The sequence below is a fragment of the Pezoporus wallicus genome, unplaced genomic scaffold, assembly GCF_028554395.1.
Source record: "Pezoporus wallicus isolate ANWC-B61680 ecotype Strahan unplaced genomic scaffold, APGP_CSIRO_Pwel_v1 contig_9238, whole genome shotgun sequence".
Lineage (NCBI taxonomy): Eukaryota > Metazoa > Chordata > Aves > Psittaciformes > Psittacidae > Pezoporus > Pezoporus wallicus.
This window is the reverse complement of record NW_026636792.1, coordinates 1,143,179-1,166,300: the sequence shown is the minus strand read 5'-3', so window position 1 is coordinate 1,166,300 and position 23,122 is coordinate 1,143,179. Positions and strand designations below refer to the sequence as shown.

Below are 23,122 nucleotides of genomic sequence, written 5' to 3'. Positions count from 1 at the left end.
TGCTGGGGGGACACTGGTCAGATAGGTCCTACCCGTTCTTCAGGTTTTGTGATAAGATCCATGACTTCCTCACATCAGCTTAGCTGGGGATCCTGCTATGCTCCAGCCTGGAGCTGCCTTGTCACTGAGCTGTGAGATACAGCTTTAGGCACAGCAAGAGCTTGACACAATGTCCTGGAGAGCAAAGCCATGTACTGACTCTGTGCCAAGTCACATCGTTTCATTTTCACTGCTGTCTGTCTGGCCAAGGCAGGCCCTAGCTCAGTCTGGATTCCCCTGTGCCACCCTATGCTGGACACGATACACCTATTTGCCAAAACTTCTTGTCCTGGTTGCCTAGCCATTTCCTGACCTTCTATTTCTAGACCAGAGCTCATGTTTCAATAAATTCCTCCTCCCTCCTCATCTCCGCTTAATTTCTAACCTGTTGACCAATAGTTAAAGAAGGTAAAGGTCTAAATATACAGTTACATTCTTATAGATGATCACTAAAAGGCAGCACTACATTTAGGCACTTTTTAAGATGAGGTTGTAATGTGATCTCAGCACTCATGAGACAGGCTCAGAGTCTACATTTAAGAGAGGAAGGGATCCCAAACCTCAGTGTTTGGCTGAGGAGACATCAACAGGCATTACTAAGGTGCAGAGGTCCAGGGCAGCAGGTCTTGTAGGTTTCCTGCTAGCAAAACTGCTCGTTTCCTCCTGCTGCTAGCATATTTTCATGGCATCGCCTATACCACAGTAGAGAGCAGGCATGTTCTTTTGAAGCCAGGCCACTTCTTTACAACACCCATAGCTGGCCCATGCTTGAGATTTCCCAGCTAGGTCTTTAGATACGATCCAGCTCTTCTGTAAACCCAACACCTCCCCTCTGACACCACACTGGTCTCAGTGCTGCTCCAGTTAATCCTGCACAGCCAGCACATCCTGCACATGGTGCCCAGAAGTACCAGCACAAGGAACATGCCAGAAATCCAGCCCAAAGTTTGAAGGAACAGAGCAGCTCTGGCAGTGAGCCCATCTGGGCACCCAAAGCAACACTGCAACAAAGCAGGTTATTAGCTCAGTGGCTGAGAACAGTATCCACGCTAGCGTAACTGTATATTTATTTTGCTTATCACCACTGAGAGAGCTCATGCTATACTCCTCACCTATCATGGTTCAGATTATAATCCCTTGGTTTCCCTTAACAAAGCAGGGTCATGTCTTCTCTTGCACCAGCTATTTTGTCTCCTGAAACTATAGTGCTGCTCTTAAACTGCATGTTCTGCGCAGACTAGCTAAGTGTTGTATGCTTTCTACCTTCCCACACCCCACCTTTTCTTTTGCTCCTATGTTTATTTTGCCCACATTCCATTTTAGTGTGGGAATCAACATCCCTGGCAGGTACCAGTTCCTGTATCAAACCCCAACTGTTCCCAAGAAACTCATTTGGAGACCCTTCCACTGCTACCTAAGTCCTAAATTAAAGCATAACCCTGCACCCTGGATTTTAAGAGTCACTGGAGTGAGACAGCATGCTGCCTCTTCTTGCTCTTCAGGAGACAAATGCTTTGCCAGAAAAATTTAAGCACTAAGTATGAAAAAGCCATCCCAAAATTTATTCTCAAAATGTCCAACAGAAACGCATCAGTAGATACTCAAAACTACAGAGTTCTTAAAAGTCATACATTCACAATGCAGAAACTTGACAATTGGGATGCCTTTCGCATGGCCTATGTAACAATATCCATCTTACAGTGTAAACAGGTACTGGTATGTTCTTACTTACAAGTCCAGCAGGAAAGGCACAACTCGGCATACAGAGATCATAAGCAAGAATCAGGTGCAACAACATTACACAAACTTTTGGTAATCTGCATTTTTGGGCCTTCCACAACGGAGACTGGACTTGAAGATTTCCTGCAGTCAACAAACTAGACTTCTTTCCATCGTTCAGTCCTTCCATACCAAATACTCACTTTCCAGTCTGGTTTAGATCCCATTACACATACAATTCCAGCAGACATTAGAGGAATAGTGAAAGGTCAGTCCAGTAAATCTTCAGGTGCTTCCACTAATACATCAGGTTTTAGTTTCAGATAGTGCATGGAAGCATCTGCTTGAATCTCAGTTCATTACAGTGGTCATTAATAGAAAAATAGACACTACAACTACATAAGGAAAAAATGAGGTAGATAACTTAGAATCCAGATGACTATCCCAGCAACCTTCATACAATACACGTGGACCATTAATTACCATTTTTGGCAGAATGCAGATTCACAGACCACCAAGAAACTTAATGACCAGAGAAGGAATGCCATCCAAAAACCCACAAAACATTTAACCTAAACATGAATACTTCATATTTAAATACAGGTTTACACAGACTGATCTTCTAAATTACCCAAATGAAAATAAAAACAAAATCAAAAAGCCTCTTGCTAAGGAAACCAGTTCCCATGCCCAATTGCAACAGTCACCTGAGATTCCTTGCAGAGCTTTTAGACCTGACTTCCCAAGGCAAGCCTTCCCTTTCAAGAGAGGAAAAAAAAAAGTATATACATACCCACCCATGCTTGTTTGGGGCTCTCGGCATTGAAATAAAACATCTAGGAAAAACCGCACATCTTTGGAAGTGGGAGTTTTGGCACTACATTTGAAGGACTGTCCTAGTAGTAGTATTAAATAAGCAGCAGTCAACAATACAGAGAATTAAGTCTTTAGGAGCAATGATTAAAGAAAAACAGCAACTTTCTCTTCTTAGAACTTCTGAGGCAGAAAAGGAATAAAACAAAATTGTAGTTTTTATAGCCATTATAGTAAAAAGTACATTCAGCAACCACACAGAGCCAAAAATCCAAACAGAAAAACTAGTCCTAAGAGGGTCCAGACATTCTAGGATATTTACCCGCATTAATAGTTTTCATTTCTCATCAGTAAATAGAAGCTTTTCCGTCAACAGTAGGTTGTTTCCACTCATTTCAAATCCCCCAGGTATTTCACTCTAAACTAAGAGGTAAATATTCTAACCTTTGGAATCTCAAGTTGTAGAAACTTCTGTAAGGCTGTACACATTACTCACACGTAAGAACTACTTTGCAAGACCCGCATCTTTCCAAATAGAAGGAAATCCTATACTTTATTATTTACTATTTGCAAAGCAATATCATGATTGTACTCTGGGCAACTCTTACAAAGACAACCATAAAATCATTTGCACGTCAATAGGAAAATAGGAGGCTGAAGTGGAATCTCTTAAAAATATATGTTTGTGTATATATATTCGTTCTTTCTGTACGTCAGCTTCACTAGAGTTTTTAACTAACAGCAATTTTGTTCTCCTCCATGAAGTGAGGGAATTGGTGTTTTGGCACATTGTCTGCAGCAGCACCACTGGCCTTCTCAGTATCAGAACCAGTCCCAGACTGGGTCCCATCTATTTTGGAGACTGTAGCAGTATTTATTGCTGAACCACCTCCAATGCTGACTGGAAGGGTAGGTAAGCCACCACTCTGGATCACCGAGATCTCGTTAGTCTTCATTGCTATGCCATTGCTGAGTACCGCTGCATACTGATTCCATACTGTGGGGTCAATGCTCACTGAAGGAGGCATCATATCCTTTGGAAACATTTCAGATACCTTCTTGGGATCATTCCCCAGCAGAGCCATGGGGTTATCAATCGAGAGCCTTCTTCCCCGCCTGGCAGAGTTATTCCACATGTGAGTGCCTACATGGACCTTCAAGAAAGGGGGACAAAAAAGAATAATTAATACTGAAGTTCTTTTATTGTATACTATAAGGATGCTGGGGAGGGACTCTTCATTAGAGACTGTAGTGACAGAACAAGGGGTAACGGGTTAAAACTTAAACAGGGCAAGTTTAGATTGGACATAAGGAGGAAATTCTTTCCTGTTAGGGTGGTGAGGCACTGGAATGGGTTGCCCAAGGAGGTTGTGAATGCTCCACCGCTGGCAGTGTTCAAGAGCAGGCAGGACGAGGCCTTGGGTGATATGGTTTAGTGTGAGGTGTCCCTGCCCATGGCAGGGGGGTTGGAACTTGATGATCAGAAGGTCCTTTCCAACCCTAACTATTCTATGATTCTATGACTCTAGTTCTAATTTGCTTACAGTCAAGCTGCTCAAAGGAAGTCATGTATGCTCCATTTGCATTCAGGTAAGTATTTAAGCTGGCTAGTTCTTGTCTTTATTCTCTTCCTGGCATGTGTAAGATAGTCATTCTCCTGCCCAGCATCATCATGGTTCTCTAGAGTTTACTGCTGAAGTGCTTGTAGGACAGTATTTTTACACTTATAGTAAGTGGCATTGGCAAAGATGCCCCTCTCCCCCCAGATAAATAACAGCCACATTATTTGCTGTGAGTAGACTATATTGAAAAAAAACCACTAGTTAATGCAAAAAAAACCTCACCAAGAAATTTGGAAGAGAGGTTATATCTAAGCTAATGTCTTCCACACCACAAACATACTGCTAGTGCTTCCAGCAAGTGACTGTTCACAAACAGCAGTATTTTTCCCTCCCCATCAGCATTTATGCAAGAGGCTGAAAAGCATGAAGAGGTTCTCATAGGAAGTGAGCGAGGGACCTGCAGGCTCCTTACAGGCAAATAGATTAATCTGACAATAAGGACAGACCTGCTACACTTCAGAAGTGCTTAAACACAATTCACAAGTACTTTGTGCCATCTCAGGATTATTCTCTCAGTTTCATCCCTCCTTGTCCTGCATTGTGCTTCAAGCAGTGTGGTGTAATGTATGTACACTGTAAGCACAATTCTGTAGCATTCAGTCTATGGAACAGTTTATGTCTCCGTGCATCCGAATACAAACGAAAATCTGCTTAGTAAGGGCTACCACCCAAAAGAAAGTCAAGGGCAGTAGCAAACACTTTTGTGGGTGATCTCAACACGCTGTTTAGTAAGTTGCGTGAAGAAACTCAGGAAGGAGATACAAAAGTCAAAGATAACCATCTGAGGAACTAAACCAAAATCAACGTTGTCCCCAAAGGCAGGATAAGTATTAGCAGCAGTTATCTCATCTCTGGTATGACTTTGCCTTACAAAGGAGATCACAACATAAGAGATGATTTACCTTCAGGTTTCCTTTTGTTGTGAAGGCTCTCCCACAGATGGTGCAGGCAAATGGCTTTTCACCGGTATGGGTCCGCTCATGAATCTGAAGGGCGCTGGCAGAGGAGAAGTTCTTCCCACACGTAGTGCAGATGTGCTGTTTGGCGGGACGGCAGAATTTCGGTCGTGGCACAAGAAGAGGGGCAACACCAGGGGACAGAGCTGGTGGGCCAATGAAATGGCTAGTGCTAATGGGACGCTCACTGGGCATCTCCATTTTTACGAGGGCTGGGGGAGCTCTAACAAAAGCAGCTGGAATACTACTTCGACCTGGAAAGAGAGCACAGATAACGTTTATCCCAACCTCCTCCTGCTTCCAAGCTTGAGTCTGGCTAAGATACCAGAGGCCCTGACTTTGGAGCTGCACGTGCCTAAACAGCACACCTGCAAAGCCCTCTGAAGTCATATGTTAGGGTTGCTGTTACACTTACTAGGATGCTTTGACAGAAATCAGTTCACCCTACCTTTTTGGTGATCTTAGGAATTCAAAAGGCTCACTTTCAGGTCAACATTAGCCTCAATACTAAATTGTTTGAAAATCCCACAAAATATTCCAAAGTTTTAGTATCACAATCTTAGGTTAAGCAGTTTTCCATGAAAATACTGACAGATCTTTAGAGCACGATAGGTGATCCCATGAAAGACAGCAAGTACACAGATTCTATCTATTTTAAGGGCCTCTATCTGTGCTACCCCTTGCAGGAGATGACAGAACTTAAGTCTGAATTTTAATGAATTCTAAGTCTGACTGAGTCAGGAAAACTTTACAAGGCACATGCCCCTATTTTGATACAAGGCAAGGAAGAGGGGAAAGCTGAGGAGATTTTGACTCCTGTTGGTCCTTTTACAGATGGATTTCCTCCAATCCTACTACCCCACCTCAAGTTATTGAAAACTTGTCATAATACTCACCATATTCTCCATTTGCAAAATGTAACCCAGGCTCTTCTTTAATGACCTTTCGACCAATATTGCCGTAAGTTAAATCCAAAGCACCAACAATCCCTTCCATTTCTGCTGAAGTGCTCTCAGGACCCTCTGATTTACTTCCCATGCCTGTATCTTCTTGATTGTTGAAGCTAGGTGACTTCGACCTTACACTCTCAGCTTGGCTGTTGGCTGGGGACAGAGCCTGGAGCGATGCAGACTCGGAGGCAGCAGGACTCCTGCCATTCTGGTAGTCTGGATCTCCTGCCACAGAAGAAGAATCATTTGTCATGCCATCACTTTCTGCTGAGCCATTGTCACTAGACTTCAAGCTGCTTTGTCGCTGCAAGTTCAAAGCAGAGTTGACGATCTTCATTTGATTCTCCAGTGCTGCAATACCAGAGAAGGTGGCCGTGGTGGCTGGTGATTCTGATTGTGCATTGTACGGAGTAGGAGGTTTTGAAGAACTCCTTGGGCCATCCTGAGAGTCCAGGTCCTCTTCTATCTCTATGCTTTCCACGATCTCATCTGGGCGACTGATGTCTCCGTTCTTCTCAGCCACAGTAGCATCCACATCAGTATTGTCACTGGTGTTTTCTGGCATTGGTGTATTGGGTATTTGTCCCCCCATATGCATGCGGATATGCTGCTGCAACACAACTGCATTTGTAAACTTCTTCTGGCAAATAGGACACGAATGTTGCATCTTCAAAGGAGTATTGGCCCTGTGGACACCATAATGAGTTTTAAGGTTCCCTTTAGTGGAGAAGGCACGGCCACAGATTTTACACTTGAATGGCCTCTCTCCCGTGTGAGTACGATAATGCATTTTGAGTGAACTCTGGCAGCTCAGCACTCTGTGACAGATCAGGCACTCGTTGGGGTCAGCAGTGGATTTGTCGATATTTTCAACCAGTTGCTGAAGCTTTGATGTTTCTGAGCCTTGCTCGTTTGACCCACTTACATGGAAGATGCTCACGCTGCAGGTAGCTCGCGGTGAACTCAAGCTCTGCTCTGTTCCCGATTCATGACCAACCACCCCTGATGAGGAAGAGCCACCCTCACTTTCTGGAGAAGGCCTTGACTGCAGGTCACTTGAGAATGTACCAGGCAGAGACTCCTTAATGCCTGCTAGGCTGGAGATGGTCTGAGGTGCACTGGTGGCTGCAGAGGTAGGCAGTGTTGTTAGGAGAGGTTTGCTATCCACTATTAGGTTAGACTCATCCAGTGGCACAGACATCCCATACGGGATTCCGGTGCTGGTGGGAACATTGTCCAGGTGCTCAGGAACCGGGTAAGGATTCATCTTTATGTGGGGGTATTTGTCTTTGTGACGCTGAAAATGCACTTTAAGGTTTCCTTTGGTTGTAAAGCGGTTACCACAAATGTTACACTTGTAGGGTCTTTCACCGGTGTGGGATCGGAGGTGAATCTGCAGGGCACTGTCATTGCCAAAGACCTTGCCACAGAATTTACACTTGTGTTTGAAGAACGGCTCTTCTGCATTCGGTTTGCTTTCAGACACACTGATGTTGGGAGGTTTTCCCTTCCCCTTCTTTGAGGAATCTATAACAGAAGAAACAGCCGACAGTGGATTTTGGAAGATGACCGAGCTGGAGGACTGAGGTAGCAAAGGATTTGGGAACTGAGAGATGGAGCCAGGGAGGCTTCTGCTTGCCTCTGGCTTCAAGGGGAAGGAAGAGGAAAGCCCAGCAGCCAGCGAGCTGGCGGCCGCAACACCAGTGTTAGAATGAGGTAGTTTTCCTTGCTTCAAGGATTCCAGTGATAGGCTCTGGCTTCCAGATTTCTGTCCGATTAAAGCAACAGCAGCCGAAAGCTGCTGAGACATGTGAGCGCCCAGAGCTTTTAGTGGGTCAGTAGCAGCTGCTATAGAAGGATGCAGGGCATGGGGAGCCATCATGGCAATCTGAATGCGAATTTGCTCTGTCAACTGAATTTGCTGGAGTTGCTGCTGCTGCAAACACACGAGCTGCTCCAGGATCATGGGGATAGCATTAAAACTGGCTGCTGAAGAAGAGATGGCATCGGAGGTCCGCTGGTTCACAGCCACTTTAGTGCCACGTATTGTCTGCAAAGTCACGTTAGTGTTTGGTACTTTGGATTTTGGTAGATAGCTTAGGCCAGGAGCCGCAGGCGTGACGGGAGGCTCTATTTTAAGATACATTCCTCCTACTGATTCAGCATCCATTTTTCCTTCTCTCTTCTCCATAGAAGCAGTGCAACCCTTTGCCTGAACGTCCTTGCGTGCCCTGCTATCCATTCGATCACTTGGAAAGCTCCCTAGGGAACCTTCAGAGAAGCTTTCGGGAGGTACTGTTCCCTCACTGTCATTCATGATTAGAACAGGTGGATTTTTAGTGCAATTTTTCTTATGCTCAAGGAATTCAGAGAGATCAAAGAATTCTGCACAGCATTTCTCACAGATTTTAGTTTCCTCCGTGCGGCACCTTTTGGAACTCATTTCACCATCTCTGTCACCTGGGACGTCTTGTGGACTCCCTTAAAATAAAAGAAAGTCACATTATTAATACCTAGATTTAAACTGAGTATTTCCTATTCTTAAGATCACCATCTTCACCTTAATTGCAAGTTAAAGATACAAAACACCAGAATCAGTTTTGCTCTTTGTTTTGCCAATTCACTTTGTAGCCCCAAAGAATCTCAGCCCCAAATCTGCATCTGAGTTCCATTTTCAATAAAAATGATAATATGAAAGAAATCTCCCAAGACTTAATCGGAAGAGGTTTATCAAAAATCCCTTCATAGAGGTAAGAAGGGAACAGCGCAGCAAGGCATCTAGCACCTGCAAACCGGCTTAAAAGGAACACAAGGAAGGCAGAGAAAGCATCTTAAAACTGAGCAAAACACCACATAAGTTTCTTTGGTGTTTGCACTTCAGTTTATAATTCTTTGTTAACCACCTCTCAGAAATTCACATCAGATTGTTAACACAGGAACATGAGAGCAGTTCTTAACTGTACACTGATCTATTAAGCAACTTCTACTCCGCCATTATGGAAGTGATTACTACTGAAGAAGTCTGACAAAAGCAAAAGTAAGTCCAGTATCAACTTTTCACCGCTTCAAAAGCACACTCGCAAAAAAAGATGTGTAAAAGCCACAGCGGTAAAGGAAAGCTGATTAACTTACAGAACCCCACAACGATATTGATGATTATTAGGCGGCGAAGCACCAAGTCCTGTGCAAAACACACGAAGCTGTTTCAGACCCACTGAGGACACCGTTCAAGCTGCATCTGCAACTCTGCCACTTCAGGGAGGGGCAAGGAAAGTAGAGCTGGTCTGCAAGTCCACTCCTGCCCTTCCTCCACCAGCACCACACACATCAGACTGAGCAGAATTTGCACGTGGACACAAAAAAAAACAGCATTCAGGGAACTCTCGTAACTGGAAGAGAGGTGAAGAGCAATGCTAAACCCAAACAGGATGTTTTTGCTCAGCCTAGCCATCCTACGAACAACAAACTCACACCCGGCTCGAGGCATGCTAGCATTCGGGACACGGCAGGCCGGAGAGCTCAGGAGGGAAAGCTTTGGGCTCATACAGCTGAGGGAGAAGTGGGAAGGACTGCAGATGTGCTACAGCCTCCATCAGGTGAAATGTCCTGTAACACGCATTAACTGGTCCCATCTTGATGGGTGCCAAGGGTGCAGTAACCCAAGTATTTCACCTCCCATGCACCCAGTGGGGAACACTGCAGATTATCAACCACAACTGAGAATTTGTACTACAAGATCTCTTCTGTTCAGGTCTTGCACCCCCAGTAATTCACCTCTGGGCTTAGCTCTGGTTCCACGTTACTAGCCCACGCCACTTTACAAGGGAACAGAAGACTCTGCAAGCACAGAAGCTTTTTGCGGCTTTCATTTTAAAGGTGTAACTGAACCACACATCTGATACATGTGTATATCCTGTGCATGGCAGGGTGGAGGGGGAGCATGTCCAAGCAGCAACCCATGTTGACTTACTGTTCTGGGGTAATGTAAAAGCTCTGCAAGGCAGGATATTGCAAACCTTGACATTTATTAGGTTAACAATGGTATTATATGTCAATACATGTATTATATATATATGTATTATATGATTTGATGACAAATCAATCTCAACTGCTTAATGCTGAGTGACAGGAAGTACATATGAAAATTTATTAACAAAACCCAAACAACTTGATCAACTGCAAATATCAGAGACCCATTATGCAATGGTCTACAGAGCAACAGACCCAAATCTATATGCATGCAATTCTGTTAATCATACAGACTTCAGGGTTACAAGTCTTTCAGCAGAGAGGAAATGTGTTCTCAGCACAGCTATGATGAAAACTGTTTGGATCCCTCAAATCTAAACAGGGTGAATTAAATACTTCTATTCCCCTCCTCTCTTTCAGCCCAACAAGTAAAAGCATAGTGTTAGCACACATTTCCCACCCCAAATAGCATTAAATTGATGCCTCTACAGTTGATTTAACTCTGTGGGAAAATATGCAGACAAATCTAGTCTGCAGACAAGTACAAATAATACATGATTCAGAACTTGGTCAATAAAAATAGGGTAAATCGAGGTAAAAAATGGATGGTTTTAAACTTATCTTTGCAAGAATGTAAGCAGATACAATGGGAAAGCAAGCACTGTTGCTGAAAAAGATACAAGACGCTTCCGTAACTAGTCTGTACACTGGCTCAAGATGTCTTTACTACTTTCCTAACCATTTCCATCTAATTCAATAGATATTTCACAGAACAGGCTAAAACATGAAGACCTCTTTTCCAGATCCTTTAGCATTTGGGGCTTAAACAGTCAATCGCACAGGCCGAACTACACAGTTTCCCCATGTTGCAAAATAAGGGTAGGTTTTACTTTAGAAAGCACAAAGCTCTTCCTTGCAGTCTCTCCTCCGTGAGCACATGCATTTCACTCTGCAGCTTCCACCTCTGCAGTAGCCATGTAAAATGTTTCAAGTGGAATACAAATGTCTGCATGAAAGACTGTTGCCCACCCCTAAGGAGATATTCCAGGATAACTACGTCTAGACAAGTCCTCAACTTTAACAGCTTCAAAGCATCTGATCATTTATCTCCCTTCCCTTGATAGTACTTTATTTTTCCTCTTTTCCACCGATAGGACCATATGAAATTCAAAGCCCCTTTCTCCACTCTCCAGCACAGTCCCTGCTCCTGATTGTTGCGGTTCTGAGGAATTTCAAGGGTAACTTTTCTGGTCCTAAGCACTGGTTGCCACCTCAAGACAGAGAAACTCAAGTAACCTGAAAGTACCTGCGTCCAGCAGCAGCAGGCAGATTATCAGCCCTGCCCCTGCCTGCTCTTGCTGCCACTGCCACACATTTTAATTTCCAGCTGCCCTGTCTGACAGTAAAGGCTCAGGACGCCAAATAAATTCAATTCCCAGCTTGTAGCGACTTGCATGACAAGTAGGGAAGAGTTACACCTCATTTTCCCTTCTACCTTAGAAAAAAAATGAGTGCAATAGCTTCCCCTATCTCAAAAAGCGGCTTGAGATGCAGGACGCCGGGTTACTGTGCAGTAGCCAATATAACAAAGGAGCAATTTAGTGTTTCTTTAAAAAAAACCCAACAGTTTCTCTGAAGCTCTTCATCTTGATTTCTACACCCTCTCCCCCCAGCCTGGAGGGAGCAGCCACTGCCTGCAATCAGAGCACCTCATTTACCCAAACCTGCCCTCCCCCCAGCACTCAGCACCAACATGAACTTAACGGTCTGAAATCCGGGGTTTTCTCTGCAAAGAAACCTCCTTGTCCACATACAGTACACAGGGATTTACCGAGAGCCCTGCCACAATTGCTTGTGCACTTCACTTAACCCTCTCCAAAGGCTTCCCAGGGATAGGACTTCTACTGTGGCTTTTTTTATCTTCCCACCCCCGAATTTCAGGAATGTTATCTCTCAGCATCTAGTTATCCAATAAGTTAGAAGAATGCAGTAAACCCAGCAGGGGGGTTAGATTGAATCACTGGCAAATGGATGGAAAAAATCCACTATTGTGTAGGACAAGACGGTCATCGACAAGGAAGGCTGATAAAATCCACACAGCTCAAATTATTTTTTTTCTAATTTAAAGGGAACCAGTAAAAGAGGAGTGAACTAAGGCCTGTCTGGTTTGATGTGCTTTCAGAAAGGGTGCCGCGGGTCTACGGGCTACCACTCATCTGAGCAATTGGTGACTATTTTAATTCCCCCAACTATGATAAAATTATATTTCACTTGAATTGGGAGGGAACAGTCAGAGCTTAAGCTTCCCCTTCCCTCCCCCCCCCCCCCCCCCCAAAGAGTTTGATACCTTTGCTGAGCTTATTTTTTCCAGACTCCATCTGACAAACTATTTTTACTTTAACATAACCCTACGCTTCCCCAGTTAAAATTAACTCCTGATGGATTAGCAACTATCCACTCCCGTCCTAGATGTGAAAACCTCCACATCAATTGCCTGCTGCCCCCATTTCTTCCTGTTCCTACCTGAAAAGCTAGGACTTCCAAGAACTTAAACGGTCCCAAAGTTCTTTTCTTCTCCCCCTATAAAGCACTATTTAAATAATATTCAATGACAAAAAACACTGCCTTGAGTAAGCAACACACATGACTGATAACTTACTGAAATTTACAAAGGCCTTGATGTTTTCTACACTGAATTTATCAGCATTTTTCTACCCAAAATGAGCCGGAAGACACATTACACTTTACAACTAGGATTCCACGTGCTTTCGGATTCTCAAGGCTTTAAATTTTCCTCATTATCTACCTACTGCTTCACCCTTTTGACTATCCACGTAATCAAGAGAAGCATTCGGCCAAGGGCTGAAGAAACTCATGAATAAACGCCCGAGGAGCAACAGCAGCATCAGGCGAAGATCAGAGGCGCTGGCTTCAAGCGGAGGAGCCCGGCAGCCCCGCTCCCGCAGCCCCCGTAAAGGGTTCGAACCCCCGCCCCGTGCTGCCGGTGCCCGTCCGCAGTTACCTGTCGCGGCGCCGAGCCGCTCCCGGTCGGTGGAGGGCACTCGCGCCTCGCGCTGCCCGCTCGGCCCCGCGCGCTGCCCGGGACCGGCCCCCCGGGCGGGGCCACGGCGGGGAGCCCCCGCGCCCCCCGCGCCTTGCGGCCACCCGGGCATCGCCCGCGACAGGGGCTGCTCCAGAGCAAAGGGCGCTTCCCGGCGTGCTCCGGGATAACGGGCAATAACAACCCAAGACGCGGAGGTTCCCCCCCCACAGAAGCAGCCGCCGCGCCACCCGCCGTACCTGCCCGCCGCCCGGTCCTCCCACCGGCGCTTCCCGCAGCTGTAACGGCGGCGGCCCCGGACCACACTTAACACTAGTACAGTGTTTAAGACCGAGCTAAACGGCACAAACCCCGCTGCCAAGGTCAATTGCATGAGAGTCCTAATTGTGAGCCTGACATCAACTTACCACCCACAGCAAGCGGGAGGAGGCAAAGGTTAGAGCAGCAGCTCTGTCAAAACGTCACATGCCGCCGAGCCCAGCAAAAAGGCTTCATCACTACAACCAATATAATGTTTCACTTACGTAAAAGGAAAAACAAGCCTGGCATGCCCCCCCCGAACCAACCCACCGCCCCCCGCCTTCCAAGCACCCTCGCACTGCTGCATCACCCCGGCTGCACAGCACGGGGTGCTCCCTCCATCCCTCCTGTCCCGCCGACAGGAGCTCCGAGCACCCTAAAATTATAGGAAAATTAAGAGCCACCCCAAAAGTTTTTACCCCTCTCTCCACTTCTGCAGAACTCAAGGCGCCAAGCGAGGTTTTAAATAAATGCAACCTCCGATTCTACCCTGAGAAAAACAACCCAAAAGTTGCAGTTTGATACTGTATTTTTAAGACCGAATCAGATTTTTAATGGCAGCAATCCAGCACAATGCGCATTTTCAACCCCTTTGTGAAAATGCTAATTTTCAGTATGTAGCATTATTCCCCCGTGACCACCTGCTGATTTTTTGACCTGTTAATTGATCACCAGGTTAGCGGAGCAGCCTCTTAACACGCTGCATTGTTCACAGAGGTGGGTCCCCAAAAAAGGGGAACACTTGCAAAAGAGAAGGGCTTGATTTTGTTATAACGATTATGTGTGTAGTTGATAATATCCCAGACAAATCCCTGCGGTTATTTCGACTTTCTTTTGCAGCTTCATCACTTGTTATTTACGGGCACACCTGGAGCGGGGAAAATCGAGCCCATGAGGGCGGTGAGAGCCATCGCCACGGCGTTCATTTCGGAAGGCAGCATAGGAAAGGATCGCGCAGGACGGACCCGGACACCCGCACGGAAGGTCCGGCGGGGCGCGGCCGCGGGGCGGCGCACAGCAACCCCGCGACCCCCGCTCCCCTCGGGTCTCCGGCTCCGCCACCCACAAAACACAGCCCCATCCATGCAACCCCCCCAGGCGGGGTGAGCGCTTCGGCAGGTCCCCCCTCGGGCCGTGCAACCCCTGCCCCGGCTCCCGGAGGGATTTCCAGCCGGGGTTTTGGTGTTAAAGGAAAAGGGGGACACAAAAAGCCCCACAACCAACAACAAAAAAGCAGCTGGCCATTGCCCCGGAGAGCGCGATGCGGAGCGATCCTCCCCGCCCCGCACACCTCCCCCGCCCCGAGCGAGCCCATCAGGAGTTATTAACCCTTTTGTTTCAGCGCAGAGCCGGAGGTGGCTTTCCAGCAGCGGGCAGAGATTTACATGTGGAAACATCACCTCCATCCCCCAACCTAACCATATGCACAAAGGAAAACAGTCATGCATTAAACATGGGATTTATTGCCTTCTGGCCAGCTTGCTGTTTCTTAAGTCACCATTAACCGGACCCAACAATCGCACATTTCGACTCAAGGGGGGGGGGGGGGGGGGGGGGGGGAAGAGGAGGGAAAAATTAAGAGCCCGAACCTCCTGCGGTCTGGGAATAATCAGCTCCTGTAACGTACATTGGTATTGATCAGTTCTGGGAATGGAAAAAAAACCCACGAAAAACCAGCCCCTGAGGAAGACAGAGAATCCAGAGAAAGTTCTTGGGTCACATACAAAAGTGTCTGAACACAACAACTCTTCCCAAACGCACCCCTGGTCAGCCCAACACCCGCTTCCCCTTCCCCACCCGGGACGGGACTTGCTCTCCTCCCGATCTGGAGCTGGACCCGCACACAAGGAGCTTCTCTCCGGCTCTGCGGGACCAAGGGCGGCAGTACCGGGCGGAAGAACCCGCACCGCAGCCCCGTGAGTCGCCAGGCCCCTCCGCAGCTCAGCTGCGGGAAGATGCTGCCCGATGAGGGGAACCGGGCACGCTCCGGCAGCCCCCGGCCCTTCCCCGCTCCTGGAGCAGGAGGGGGCACGCAGGCGAGTGCCTGCAGAGTTTCCCCGGCACAGCCGCCACCCCGGGAGCTCAAGGCTAATTTGAGCGCAAATTCGTAACTTTTCCCTTCGGAAGGCGCAGGGCTAGGAGCTCCCCTAAAAGGACAGACAGTGATTTGCGGTACCAAAATCCCCCCACATCGCCCAAATCCAAAGCGCTCACGCACATCCCACATTAGCTCACCGGAGTTATTTTAGGAAGTCGGAAATCAAAGATGGCTGGAGGTCAAGCTACAAAAGGTCCAGGGCGATTATGATCTCCAACAAAAATAGTCCGAGCGAGTCTTTTTTTTTTTTTAAGCCCCACAAAAATGCTCATATAACTACCGAGAAAGTGCTAAGCAGACCGGGGAAACCAAACTCAAGCCATTCACTACCACTGTGAAGATTCCGAACAATCTCTCGTTCCCCCCTCCAACTCCCTTTGGGGGTCACCTCCCATGAGGCTGCACCCCAAGAGCAGTAGCAGGGCCGGCACAAGTTCCGCGGGACTAGGGGTGCTGGACATGGCGGGGTGGGGGATCGGGCACGGCGAGGGAGTTTTCGGGCAGCTCCGTGGTCCGCGCAAAACTGCACCCGGAGCCGCGCAAAGCCGCGGGAGATAACGAGGGGCTGGAGCCCCGCGGAACAACCCCGCGCTGAGGCTCCGCGGGGATTTCGGGGCCCCCAAAGGCTGCGCGTAGCTGGGGGTCGGGTTCCTGGCAGAGCCCAGAGGGGGGAAAAGGAGCGAGGGGTGAAGCACGAGGGTGGAAAAGCCCCCGGGAAGCGCCCGCGCCGCCGTCTCCGCGCATCAGGTCAGCCGGACCGCAGCGGCTGCGCACCCCCCCTTTGCGCCTTACCACTTGCAGCATCTGGGGGTTGCTCCTCGGAGTTGATGTGCTGGGGCTTCGCCTGCTTCCGTCGCGACATGGTGCACCAGCATCGGGAGCAAAATAGTAGCAATTATTTTCCTCTTCACAACAAATTCCTAGAGTTGGGAAATTACCCCCATTGGGCGGAATGCGCATGTCAGAGTAATTATGATTATCAATAATGCATTGCGATTTATCATGGGCCCCTGACAGCTGATTGGCCTGAGTCCAAGGGCTCACAGATTATTCAAATAAGGGCCATTGATCCGGGCGCAGCGGGGCACGCTGGGCTATGTAGTCCCGGCCCGCCCCGCCCGGGCTGCCACAAAGGCAGCGCCGGGACCCCCGACACCCCTTCCCCGGCGGCGGGGGCAGGATCCAACCCGCGAGTAAACAAACAACCCGGCAGCACGACTTTCCATGCTGAAGAGGGACAATACCTTTGTTGTCTCACCTGCGCGGTTTATATTGTGCTTTAAACACTTCTGTTTTCCCCTTTTTACTTTTTTTTTCTTTCTTTTTTGTTTTTTTTTTTTTTTTTCCTTCCCTAAGCAAGCAGGAGCCCGGACAATGCTGATTTTCCCTCTTTTCTTAGATAAGGTGGAAAAGGGAAAAGCACTGATTGTCCGAGGGGATGAGCCCAGGGTCTCCTGGTGTCGTGGGCAAGTTAAGGGGCTTTCAAAGCAGATCCAGACGGCGTGTGATTATGTTTTGCGTTGGTTCACTTGTTTAAAGACTTCTTTTTAAGTCTCATTTTCTGGGAAAGTGACAAAATCGAGCCAGTAGTATTTTTAAGAAAAAAATAATTAAAAAAAAAAACATAAGACATGCAAAAAGTTCATGTGAAAAACCCCACCGCTCTGAAAGTGTTTTCCTGTACTGAGCTGACTGTGTAAGTGCATAGTGGAATCATTTTCACTGCCCTCTCCTGCTGTCGGGTTCCGTGGGAAGAAGCACCACATTTAAATCGTGCCCTAGCTGGGTGGCCCTGGCCCTGGGTGGCACTTTAGTGTACAGTCCATGCGGCTGGAACTGACTGCTGGACCCAGCTCAGTTAAGTCTCAGATTTACTTTGCCTTAAAGCCCCTGAGTGCTGTAGCACAGAGTCACCTCCACCCCCTGACCCCCACTGAAGTCAGCCAGATCTTGCTTAAGCAAAAATGTGAGGATCCTTGGAATATATGGATATGTGGATTGCGCAGTCTTTGTGGGAAACATGGTTGCTCTTTGTTTTCATGTAGAACACTCCCACCCTCCCCCCAGGTCTATCTATGAAAAACGAAATGGGTTCCTGGAAGGCACTGGAGAGATTGATTGGTTTGGTGAAGAGATGCTTTTGTTGATTCAGAGGAGTAGGGCACCTAGAAAGGGTTCAGAAGATCTAGGTTCAGCAGAAGTCAGACTCCCTATGCACTTGTTATTGTATTCATCAGTAAGCAATTTACATGGGGCTGTGCCTCAGTTTCCCACTTGCAAATGGAGGGTGATGTTTCTTCAGTGCAGAGCTGCTGTGAAGATAAACATCCACCTGAGAGATTATGGGGGGGTCGGGTCAAAAGAGTGATGTGGAGTGGAAAACCCAAGTCTTGATAGCGAGCAGGAAGGCAGTGGGAGGAAGCAATGATACCTATTGAGGCCATGCAACTGCCACAGGACATTGTGCAACACCACAGTCTCATTTTACCAGTTACTTTACCAGCATTTTCACTGTATAAACCCACTGTGGTTTGTACAACGTATGCTTTATTCTAAAGCTTTAGCCTGCGCATACAGTCATGCTAAGCAGTCATGGCACTGGCCAGGATTATCTCTTGGGGGGGGGGGGGATGTTTGAGGAGGTGTGAGCTGTAGTTTGCATGGGACAGGCATGAAAGATCTCAACATTGTAGACCAAGATAAACAGCGCATCATGATCTAATTAGTTATATATCCTCTTGGGGTTTGTTTCTGTTTTTACAGTGTCTCATAAGAGCTTTTATTTAGCTAAGGATAATACAAACCTTAGGAAAAAAAAATCTTGCAGAGCAGAAGGCATTACCCTCCTCCTTGGACAATTATTGAACACAGAGGTCAGGGGACAAGTTTTGTTTTCCAGGCCACTTTCCTTTGCAAAATAATGGTTTTACAAACCCCCACTCCTGATTCACTTTAATGGACACTTTACATCAAGAGAAACTGTATTTAGGAATACAGAATAGAAGAGATTAACAAGTATTTAAGGTCGCTGACCATTTTTATCTGGTGATTACTCCACCCGCATGTTGCCCAAGGAGCTTCTATATATTTGTTTGTTTAACTAGCAGTTTGAAATGCTCTTTGTTTCCAAAGTGTGTCCTGAGGAAATAGACTGTTAAACAAGATTGATACCAATTGATCCACAGATAGATATTTACATTGATGAATTTTCCCCCTTTACACTTGGTATCCTCCTTAGTACAACCAACAGATTTTCATCTATTACATATAATGCTACCAAACCACACCGGCAAATTTATTAAACATGCTGTTTTATGTATCCAGCTGAGACAGACAGCTCTGTACAGTAGATCCATATTTTAAATAGATGAGTCATGTGGAGCATTTGTACTGAATTTAAAAGAATCTACTATATGAAATCAATAGAAGTTTTGGTATTGATTTCAGAGGACTGGGATTTCACTCAGTATGGCTCTAACACACTGAAAGGAGTGGAAAGCGTTAGTTTAAAACGAAAAATAAAAAAGCAAGGGACATTGCTGTATTTAAGGGTGGGAAGACAGCAAAAGTAGGAAAAAGAGCACAACTAACTGAAAAATACAGGGAGGAAGAGGAGGAATGCGATCAAGGAAAAACTCTCCTGATTATATTTTCCTGGGAAGGTGTTCCCAGCCATCGATGGTTATAAATAGGCTACGCTGAATGATTACATCATATGCAAAAGGCATGTTGCTTGGCTTTAGCACGATCATATGGATTAGTGTGATTACAGCTTCTGGATTTGAAAAATAGCAGGCTTCCTTTTCTGGCTTGACGTTTATTTATTGTTGTAAGAAAAGTCCAGAGGAACAATCTTCTACCACCAACAGAGCCGAGGCATCACTCTTGATAGGCACGCTTCCAGCAGCGGCCCGGCCTCGCCCTCGAACCTGATAAAAGGAAGCTTTTTTAACACCCTGTGTTACGAGCACGTGGAACTCATTGCCACAAGAAACTGTTGCCAGCGGCAGGAACCACAGCTGTGCCCAACCCGGGAAATTCCTGTCTTTAGGAATGTCACTGCGAAGTGATTACGACTATGGAAAATCAGATAAGCGTGTTTGTGGGGAGATGTATATATTATATACACGCATGTATATATTTAAGTATATATCTCTGTAGGCACACTCACTAACTTCCACCAAGGTAAAGAATATTGTCTTTAGTCCTGTGCTGTCCTACTGTAGTCAGCTCAGTTTATTGCTGGGAAGAACACACAAGCTTAACACTTAATTTTTTTTTTTTCCCTATATATTCGGACTCTAAATGTAAATAAAAATGCCTTTTCCTAGTCGCATTGTGTCTTACCTATGTCTTTATTTCTTGAGGAGTGAGGGGAAAGACTCTTATGTACTTTGAGGCACATGAGTTCCACTTTCCTCTTATATTCTTCCCCTGTTCCTTACACTGACAGCTCATTGCAAAATGTATCTCCCAGTGTAAGCTCTCAGGGCTTATCTCCACTACATGGAAGACAACTTGAATGTTACCCTGTTGGAACATGTTTAGGAAGCTTCAAGTTTGCTGATACAAAGTTGACCATAGCTCTATAGGCAATGTAAATAAAGGTAATTAACGTTCATTGTTGGGCCAGTTAATCAAGACTGAATGCAGAGACCCAGACATTCAAATTCAGAAGTGGTTCATGAGTATGTTAAATTGCACGTTGATAAATACTTACGACTCCTCCAGACTAGACTCTAACTAGATCCAAAATCAGGAGATGCTCTATTTAAACAGTTTTTATGCTAATTTAGGGATATTTTTTTTTTACCTACTTTATAATCAAATAAGGATTACATTTTTCCTTGGTCCATCCATCCGTCTTTTCCGTCTTTTTTTTTTTGAACCTGTGACTATTTCAGTCAAACCTGATAGTAGAGAAGCAGTTTCAAAGATGTGAGTTTGTGTAAACTGTGTGACAATTAACATCTGGATAGGGAAGAACGATCCAAATTAACATCCTCATTGAAATAAGGAATTATGGTTCAAACGTTACCCACATGGCTGCCAGCAAGCCAGACAAACAGCACATAGGCACTGCTTGCCTGTCAGCCAAATCGTTGCTCTGGGATCCACACATACAGGTACCAACCACCCAAACAGGTCATAGATACTGGACTGAGCAGGGAAAACACCGAGGAGTGGGAATATGATGGAACACAGCCCTTTATAAACAGACTTCCTTAGACCACTACTCAGGGAACAACTTGCTTTTTGACCTAAAGATGCTTTTAGTACAGCTGCAGTTAGTATAGCCACAATGTATCTTAAGTACCTTCCATATGTGAATTGTTAATACAACTACCCTCAATAGAGCCATGGGTCTAAGCATACCTTATATGTATTTGCAGGCCAATATAATTAGGGGGTACACCTGCTCATAAATAAGCTTCAGGTTGCATTTAAAACTCTGAATTTGCTTCAGTCTTCTTATCACTGTGCTAAAATCTTTTATGTTGCTTCTTTTGAACATTCTGAAGCAATCTAGGCAGTGAATTCCCTTGGACACCCAGCCCTAAATATTTAAGAGCCAAAATATCAAGTAAAACAGTACTAAAGAGCAGCAACAAAAGTATTAACAGAGTTTCATATTTTCCTCGCATCACTAAACAAACTCCTCAAACATCACTAAACCACTGTGATGCTGTCCATGTAACAGCATCACAGAGCTGTTATTAATAACCAGTTGTTAGGTGTAAGCAGCCATTTATATTGTTTTGAGGCTTTTTGTCAGCAGGAAGCCCTCTTGCTTTAGTAGCTGTGACCCTGCATAGTCATCTGATTGCACCACACATTGCTTAGGAGACTGAGAAGGGGAGGAGGAGTTCAGGGTGGAAAGACACATCCATTACAGTAGAGAAAGGTGAAGAAGAAGGAGACAACATGAGGGTGTAACAAGTGAAAAAAATCATAGCCACCCTTCCTCTTGTAAAGAGTCTCTTGTACTCAGGCTGACAACACTGCCAGTTCTAAGATCTTATAAATACTATAGAAATGCCACTTTCATAATGGTACTCCTGCTGCAGCTGCTGATCCCATGGGTTCTGGGTTGTTACAGGTAAAATGCATTTTACCAAAGATGCATCTGACTGAAGATGCAGGAAGTGACTTGATTTCAAACCTCAGCTCTCCCCAGCAAGGGAAGGAATAACACAGGAATTGTAACTTTCTGAATGAACCACCAACTGGCTCCCCGGCCAGGAGGAATGAGAGGCATGTGGGCTAGGCAGGTAAACAAACAAATCTCTGGAAGTTTGTTAAAATGCCCAAGCGTTTCATCTACACGAGAGTAAACATTATCAGCTCTATTTCTCACAGCATGAAAAGCGTCCTCCCATGATATCTTGTATTAGATGGCAGATGCAATCTGGAGAATGAAAGGTCCAGCTTTGCCCCAGAATACAAACCAAGTATTATAAGGAATGGATTAACTGCATGGTAAGTAATTAGCATTCCCCCTGCTCTGCAATATTTGTTCATTTTCAAACGCTTACTTGCTTCTGAATTAAACGCTAAGAGCTAAACATAACTTGTCTTTGTGGTGCTTTCTTCAGTGACTTTCATGATCTAATGACACATCACAGATAGTAACAGGGATCCTGTGAGATCATTTCCTTCCAGACAAGGTACACAAACCTTTTGTTTTAGCACTAAGCTGTAACAGAGCCTTTGGAGTGGTCTAATTATTATCCCTTTTTACAGGGGGTGTAGGTCCAGCAGCGGTGTAAGGGTCTTGGAATAAGCCCTGTGAACTGGCAGCCCCTGCCTCCTGTACATAAGGGCTGTCATTTGCCATTGTTAAAACCCCTTCATAATTAGGAATCAGGCTATTGAATTTTGACTAGGAGGTATAATTTCTTGAGTGAACACCATACCGTATCTGAATGTGATAGTGAAATGCTTAATCCGATGGCAATGCTAAATACAACTTAGTACATAATAAATTAGTGCAATGTCCCCCTGTATCCTTACCGTGTCAGATAACCATGACTGAATTGCATGTAATACTGCTTCATAATCTGCTTGTTGATACATTGTGCCGTCATGTTATCCTAAAAAGCAGCTCATGAAAAGCACATGGAACACATTGCTTGTCCTAGTAAAGAACTGAGCTTGGTTCCAAAAGGTCTCTTCCCAGGTCGGTGTTCCTGGTGGTTGCAAAGAAAATCTGCTTACTGGGCTCAAGCAATCTGCAATCATCTGTGTGGAGACAGCTTGAAACAACAGCTCCGAGAGAGAATTATGAATTTCCTTGTTCATGTCAGTGAAGCACCAAGATCGAAACTGAATTATTTTCAGATGTCAAAACACCACTTAGCAGGGGGCTTTTACTTAGGAAAATTATCTCTCATTTTCTGCTTTTATGACTATGATTAATAACATTTTATATGTATATATATAGTAGACCTAATTCTAATTGTTTGACTACAGCAGTTTTTCCAATTAGTTTTATCAGTTATATCCTAGTCCTAAATTTGGCTAGTTTCCATGTGGGTGAATTTGGTTCATGCTGTACTAAACAAAGGACCAACAACCAATTGTTAGTGGAGATT

General features: G+C 45.6%; 1 protein-coding gene across 2 annotated transcripts; it reads right to left on the bottom strand.

Moving 5' to 3' along the window:
* Nucleotides 1–1,580: 1,580 nt before the first annotated feature.
* SALL4 (spalt like transcription factor 4) lies at nucleotides 1,581–16,559 on the bottom strand. 2 transcript variants are annotated; one of them, XM_057401693.1, is made up of 4 exons: nucleotides 16,320–16,559; nucleotides 6,046–8,580; nucleotides 5,096–5,403; nucleotides 1,581–3,725 (listed from the first exon to the last, which is right to left on the bottom strand). In XM_057401693.1, exons 1-4 carry the CDS (start codon nucleotides 16,387–16,389, stop codon nucleotides 3,303–3,305), a joined length of 3,336 nt encoding a protein of 1,111 aa, XP_057257676.1. In that variant the 5' UTR covers nucleotides 16,390–16,559; the 3' UTR covers nucleotides 1,581–3,302. The 2 variants fall into 2 exon arrangements, with proteins under 2 accessions (XP_057257676.1, XP_057257677.1); XM_057401694.1 differs by lacking the exon at nucleotides 16,320–16,559 and adding an exon at nucleotides 15,665–15,874.
* Between the last annotated feature and the right edge of the window lie 6,563 nt (nucleotides 16,560–23,122).

Coding starts and splice junctions, on each gene's coding strand:
- SALL4 (XM_057401693.1), bottom strand. CDS start 16,389: ATGTCGCGACGGAAGCAGGCGAAGCCCCAGCACATCAACTCCGAGGAG. Junction 8,581..16,319: donor ACCCCCAGATGCTGCAAGTG/GTAAGGCGCAAA, acceptor TTTTATTTTAAG/GGAGTCCACAAGACGTCCCA. Junction 3,726..5,095: donor CAACAAAAGGAAACCTGAAG/GTAAATCATCTC, acceptor CCTTTCTTGAAG/GTCCATGTAGGCACTCACAT.